The sequence below is a fragment of the Saccopteryx leptura genome, chromosome 1 (assembly GCF_036850995.1).
Source record: "Saccopteryx leptura isolate mSacLep1 chromosome 1, mSacLep1_pri_phased_curated, whole genome shotgun sequence".
NCBI classification, from domain to species: Eukaryota; Metazoa; Chordata; class Mammalia; order Chiroptera; family Emballonuridae; genus Saccopteryx; species Saccopteryx leptura.
In genome coordinates this window covers 75,381,658-75,388,853 of record NC_089503.1, presented here as the reverse complement: position 1 = coordinate 75,388,853, position 7,196 = coordinate 75,381,658, and the positions used below count along the sequence as shown (strand labels likewise).

The 7,196-nt window shown below is 40.7% G+C and overlaps 1 protein-coding gene across 1 annotated transcript; it reads right to left on the bottom strand.

The window, feature by feature from the left end:
- Window positions 1-444: 444 nt before the first annotated feature.
- On the bottom strand, window positions 445-6,622 carry LOC136388070 (tripartite motif-containing protein 64C-like). Its single transcript, XM_066360101.1, is given in 9 exon segments — window positions 445-725; window positions 728-862; window positions 2,233-2,336; window positions 3,102-3,124; window positions 3,870-4,100; window positions 5,620-5,711; window positions 6,261-6,485; window positions 6,488-6,550; window positions 6,553-6,622. Coding segments are annotated over 9 exon segments (1,224 nt in total).
- Window positions 6,623-7,196: the final 574 nt, after the last annotated feature.

Genomic DNA, 7,196 nt, shown 5'->3' with positions numbered 1-7,196 from the left:
TTTTAGGGGTTATGGAAATGTCCTGAAATTAGATAGTTATGATTATTGTACAACTCTTTGATGTTTCTAAAATTACTGAATTAAATACATTTAGGGGTGACTTATAGTATATAACTTTTACCTTAATACAACTGTTATTTTTTAAAAAAGACAGTCAGCCATTAATTAAGAAGTACTCTAGTTTAAACAGTTTTTATTCAAAAAATTTAATAAACACAATTATGCATTGAATGAGTTTATACCATTTTATAAACATACAATTATGTTCCCTTAAATTATAGTGTGCTCAAACACAAGATGTCATCCTGTTGCCTCCCAGAATATTTCATAAAAGGACTTTCTTCACACATGGAAGAGTATCAAATAAATGATCAAAATATAACTTTTCATGGAGAACCAAAGCAAAGAAAAAACTTCAGAGAAGACGAGGAGCGTGAAACTAAACTACATATGAGGGGAACCTTTGCCAGCATCATAGAAGCTAAAAGTTTCATTGTCATAATCCAGAAACACTCCAGTCTTACCCAGAGGCCTTCTCATATACTGAATTAAGGGTGGGCAGTTTGTGGACAGATGAAAATGATTGTTTACCTTCCAATGAAATAGAAAAGATGCTTCAGCATCAATAATAATATTGGTATCACTTCTCAGGGAATCATTACAGGCCCCCAGAACCCACACTAAGAAGTGTGGCACATCCACTTCCCAGAAGTGAAGGTCTGAGCTCCCCATATTGTGAAACTCCGCACTCTCTGGGGCACTCTGTACATGTTGTGATGGTCATCGGCAAACATCATACTCCCAGCATCCTTATAAAGACTCAGACAATAACTGATGGTTTTCTGACTTACAACATTATCCACTGCAGAAAGAGACAAAAATAAAATTAGTGAATAAGATGTTCGTGTCCCAAGGGGCAGTCTCTTCACTTGCCCCGCCTCCAAGGAAGGACAAAGTACAGACAGCAGAGACTTCAGACTGGCTCAGCTACGAAGAGTAAATGTTATCACTACCTTGGCAGCACACAGAAATCCTTCAAATTACACAGAGAAAGGAAAAAAAATACCAAACCTCTGTGTGAAGCAGTGATATGATTACATGTCAACTTCTGGATAGTTTGTTTCAGGTGAGAACTAAAACTTTACTTTAGATATCTCTTCTAAAAGGTTGATTGTCCTTGATACTATTTAATAAATAGACAGCAATTTGCTATTATGTAGGTATTTATTGGGATATAAGCTGTACCTGTTACATTTTCAAGCATCAAAATATTTTATGGGGCCCTGGCTAGTTGGCTTAGCGGTAGAGTGTCGGCCCAGTGTGTGGAAGTCTCGGGTTCAATTCTCAGTCAGGGAACATAGGAAAAGCAACCGTCAGCTTCTCCACACCCCCTCCCTGCCTGCATCTCTCTCTCTCTCTCTTCCTCTCCCACAGCCATGGCTTGAATGGTTCGAGCAAGTTGGCCCTGGATGCTAAGGGTGGGTCCATGGCCTCACCTCAGGTGCTAAAATAGCCCAGTTGCTGAGCAATGGAGCAGTGGCCCCAGACAGAAAGAACACCACCTAAGTAGGGAGCTTGCTGGGTGGGTCCCAGTCAGGGTGCATGTGGGTGTCTGTCTTTGCTTCCTTGCCTCTCACTTAATTAAAAATAAAAAATTTGATGGAAATCTACTTTATGTATAAATGAGAAGTTTCTGAAGAGAAGGTTCTGACTTTACATTATCAATGGGAGCCTAATTTCAGCTCCTGGGATCTAGATCAGCTGCCTAGTGTGGGCTAAAGATGGTTGGGCCATGCTCACAGATCTTTCTCTTGTCAGTGGTTTTGAAATTGATCTAGCAGCATTAAAATGATTCTACTGATGACAAATTTATTCCTTTCTGTGGACTTTCTGATATCATAAATAATAAATATACTTTTGTGCAATGCATGGTTGCTACTCTGAGATCTAAACATTCTCTCTCTTCATAACCACATGGCCTACCTCATTGCCCTTCTCTTCCTCTGTGTATATTAGATGTAATTAAACATATGGTTCTTGCTTTGTATTTTCAATACACTATAAGTTGGAAAGTTTAGTCTTGATCGTTGGATATGACTACACAGGGGGATAGCTAATAATTTTGAGAAGTCATGTACTACCTTCATGTCTGAAAACAATAGAATTAAAATAGAAGAATTCTCATTTTTAAGAATCACTAAAGAAACCAAGGCCTGAGGCCAAAGGGCTGACTCCGATCTCTGAAGCTGTTGAGCATGTCCAGGATCCTACGGATGGGCCAGAAGGTGAGCTCTGGAGTCACCGGCTGAGGGTTTTGCATCTGCACCAATTTAGTCCTATAAAGAATGACATTGGTGGCATTTGGGGCCAAAGGTCAGTCGTGAAACTATTACAAATATCACAGCTTTAAACCCAAGCTGTTTTATCAAAATCCTCCCCTTCTGGGTTAATTGGGCATACACTGTATTCTACCCTTTTGGAGAATACAAGAAATGTTATCTTACTTTTTTTCTAAATTTTAGTTAAATCAAATACAAACTTCCCCATTCTTTTCAAATATTATTCCATTTCTGAAAGTATGGAGAATCAATTTCTTCATCTGCTGCACCTCAGGGAATGCAAGACTCTTGGGCTTCTCACGGAGAGCAGAGAGCAGTGAGTGCCTGGAAGTTGTTCCCCCTGAGGTCCCACCCACAAGGGACATGCAATGATGGAACAGGCTGAGTCTTGACTCCTCCTGGGAACAAAGGCACCCCCTCTCATCCTGCTCATAGGAAAGCTCCCTCTCTCCTGTCTTGTTCACCTTCCATCTCTGCAGTGTGGGCACCTCCCCTGTGACACCTTACAGAAATCCCTTCAGTAGTGATTGCCGTGGTGAGTCTGGATGAGCAGCTGGAACAGAGCCCAGAAGGTCAGACAGTTTACAGGTATGTCAGAATTCAGCCATAGAAGAAGGACACGATGAGATTAAAAGGCCTCAGGGCCCTTTTTGGAACAAAATGGAAAATAACCACAGAGGACAAGGTTTATAGTTCAAAACATGCACATCCATGTCCTCAAGAAGTCAGGGACTTTCTCAGAAGCCATTGGTGTATACTCACCTTTCCAATACATTCCCCAAATCCTGCAATACAAACAAACAAAAAGTAAACATGAGTTATGTCCTTATACATCTTTTCTAGTATGCTGTGTTGTCTTCAGAGTTTGTTTTAATATGTATTTTTTTCTATTCTCCTTAAGGGAACAATCAGAGGCTATGTTAACAACAGAACTGAAACAAGCGCCTGCCAGACTCCCCCAGGTGCACGAGGAAGGGAGGAGGTCAGGCAGGGGAGTGAAGTGACGCAATGAGGTCCAGGTTCCACTGGCACTTGTTGCCCCGTCTTATTCCCAAGGAGAGATCTGACCATTTACAATCGCCATTCACGTCAAACAGAGAACCGTATGAAAAATAGAGTGTTAACATTGACTAGCAAGGGGAAAAACCTCAATGTCTTTATGAAGACGCTTTTGTGGGGATGACAGAGATTTACATGGGTTGGAGGAACGTAAATTGAGAATTACCACAGAGAAGTTCAGACTCCCCTGGTCAGGAATTGACTGATTTTGAACACTGTATCTGTGTAGATAGTACTCTGGATTACACTGAAATCATTTTGTCCTCTGTTAGCTATTTAGAGCACAAATCTCCCACAGATTACCAGGATAATAGGAAATAAATGACTAACTGGACAGACAGACACAAGGATGGGAGTCAAGGAGCATTGATGCTTAGCTGAAGATAATGGTATCTACAGGCAACATTCAATATCATGGCAACATGGCTCAGAAAACATTCCTGTCTCTGAAAGTGAACCCTCCATTCTCACCCGGAGCATCTCCATGTCAGGCTTGTGGCACAAGTCTGTCAGCTCTCTGAACACTTCTTGCAGGCTTTCCTTCTGTTGGGTCATTCTGAATTCACTTTCCCTGAGCTGTTGGAAGATCTCCTTTGCTTCTCTCTCCATTCTGTCCAGATGGAGATGCTCTTCCTCACACAGAAATAGATGCATTTTCTGATATTCAGCTTTGATCATCACTTTCCTAAGGGCCCCATAGTCCTGTACAGATAGGGTATGATAGGGATTACACAGCCTCACTCTCAGCTTCATGTTTTCCATATTTCCTTGGACTCCTCAAGAAAGTACATGACAAACTTTATGCCTCACACCTAAAGTGTCTTGAGCATTTGCTAGCACTTCTGTCTCCCCTCACCCTTTGTTCCTGGTCTCTGTTCCTATTCAATCAGCCCTCAAAGGGGTCCCTGATTTTCTCCCCATGAAGTTTCTAGCTTCTTACTCCATCAATTATTTTCTGTTTGTTCCCTTTTATTTTTTCTTGTTCCTTTGCCTGATTTTTGTACATCTTAAAAATATTTAAGTGTACAGATTTCTAAAAAATTCTCTATTTGGCTCTGGCCAGTGGCTCAGCAGTAGAGAATCAGCCCAGCATGTGGATATCCCAGGCTCAATTCCCAGCCAGGGCACATAGGAGAGGCGCCCATCCCCTTCTCCACCCTTCCCCCTCTCCTTTCTCTCTATCTCTCTCTTTTCCCCTCCCGCAGCCAAGGCTCCGCTGGAGCAAAGTTGGCCCAGGCGCTGAAGATGGCTCCATGGCCTCTGCCTCAGGCACTAGAATGGCTCTAGTTGCAACAGAGCCCCAGATGGGAAGAGCATCACCTCCTAGTGGATATGCTGGGTGAATCCGGGTAGGGCACATGCAGAAATCTGTCTCTCTGCCTCCCTGTTTCTCACTTCAGAAAAATACACACACAAAAAGAATTCTCTATTTTTATCTTCTAGGTACTACTTTATTGCTGTCCTTGTCTTCATAGTGAAAATTAATATGGTATTATCTTATACTCAGCTTCTGAAAAGATTTATCACATCTTCAAATACCTATCAAGCCCTGATTACCACATATACAGTTGACCCTTAAACAACATAGGTTTGAACATTGAGGGTTCACTAGTACTGCATTTTTTTTCAATGAGTACACAATTGGCCATCTGTATCTTCAGGTTTCCTATATGCGAATTCAACACATGGCAGATATTTATGATCCGAGTTTGGAAATCCATGAATGCAAGGGTCAGCTGTGTGCAAATTTTACACCATTTTGTTTTATGCCATTTCATGTAAGGGACTTGAACATTCCTGGAAATTAGTATCCATGAGGTCTTGGAAACATTGCCTTGCAGATAAGAAAGAACAAGGCAATTTTGGAAGAGTAAAGGGTGATAATTGGATATCTGACTGCAAGCTACTGGGACCCTAGTCCTTCCCCTTGTTCAAGAGTCAACTGTATTAGCATTCTTTGCACTAGCTTCTATTGGCCAGTATGTATGCATGTGTATATGTGTGTGTGTAAATATAATTTGCTATTATATTTGTGACTGCTTAGCTATTACTGAAGCCCACTATATTTTTAATGAATAAAAAAAAATAAAGCTACTACTTTTTGCTAGGCAGAAACCATTATCCTTTAACTGATAACTTGAATTTAGCTAATATAAGCCAGCATTTCTCAATCTTCATAAACATAGAAAAATAAAAATAACTAGAACACGTTTCTTCTTACCTCTAATGACTGGGTTTTACTTGCTTCCTGATTCACATTGTATTGCATTTCTTGAGACTTGTTCCATAAAGAGCCCATTCTCTTAGCAGTTTCTCCTGCAACATAACCATGAGCTTTAGTGGCACAGAAGATATTTAAAATTTTTTTCTCCCCATTTATGGTTAAAGGAAGTCATAGGAGAAAAGTCACAATGAGTTAGAATGGTGAGTTCTGATTTTATTCACATTAATATAATTTGATTCTACTACTTGGAATATCAGAGGTGACAAAAGCATTTTTATGGGTTTTATGGCACCTTACAAATAATATCCATTTCTGGAGAAATTGAAACCCAGATTTTCAAATGTCCTGACTATGTAGATGTCAATCTTGCATCAGAAGCCAGTGTTCCCAATGCTTGCCTCCTGGCCTATAATTGCATCAATTATATATAAATTTGTAAGGAAATATACCTTAGTAGAGGTTCAACACAATTATGATTCTAATGTTGAATATGGTTCAACAGCATTGCCTGGAAACACATAATTTGGAATTGACATTACAACATCACCATCTCCATTTTCATCAACTTCCTTATCATCACCCTCATCTTTCCCTCTCGTTTAGAAGTCTATGGTATTGAATTGCTTTGGAGACATCACCTACCCTGTATTCCTCAGCAGCCCAGTGTATTGGGCTATGGCTGTGAACCACATGCCCTGGGATTTCAGAGAAGAGCCCACAGAGCAGGTTCTTCCCAACCTCACAGAAGAGCCCCTTTGTTTCTTTGTGTGCCACACAGATCTGCTCCTCAGAGCTGTTAGAGTACTGACCTCTGGCCTACCTGGCAAGGGAAACCAGGCTCCTGAGTGGGACACTGGTTTTGATATATCGCTTCTTTTGCTACACGGGTGGGGGCAGCAAAAGCAGTGCCCATAGTCTAATTGGACCAGTCCAGGAAGTAGTTCATACAGATGGAGCATGTGAGTTCATTCTGGAAGGCTTGCAAGGTGTTTGAATCCATGGTTCTGAAAATTAAAATAAAAAGAAAGAATGAAAGAACAACAAAAGAAAGAGAGAGAGAGGAAGAGAGAAAAAGTCATTCTTCTGCCCATATTAGGAAGGAAAGTCTTTTGGATAACGGCCTGTTTTCTTGAGCTCTAGCTACCCATTAACTTATCCCCAATACAACTCTAAACATGGTAAATCTAGACAGGTTGGGTTCATGCTATGACACAAGGGAGAAAATGAGACAAGAGAGTCCTCAGCATCCTTTTTGTTTAAAATAAACAATGATCTCAATCCCACCTAACTTCATTGGACAAGGTGAGTGGTCCAGAAGTACATATCTAGACTATGAATTATCAGTCAATCTCTCTCTTTCTCTGACTCCATGACTGTAAAACAGTCTCACAGCTTCATCACTATGCTAATAACCTCTTCTTCCAAACGGATGTATCAACTGATCAGATTAATCTAAACTAGTTTAATTATCTTTTTTTTTTTTTTTTTTTTGTATTTTTCTGAAGCTGGAAACGGGGAGTGACAGTCAGACTCCCGCATGCGCCCGACCGGGATCCACCCGGCACGCCCACCAG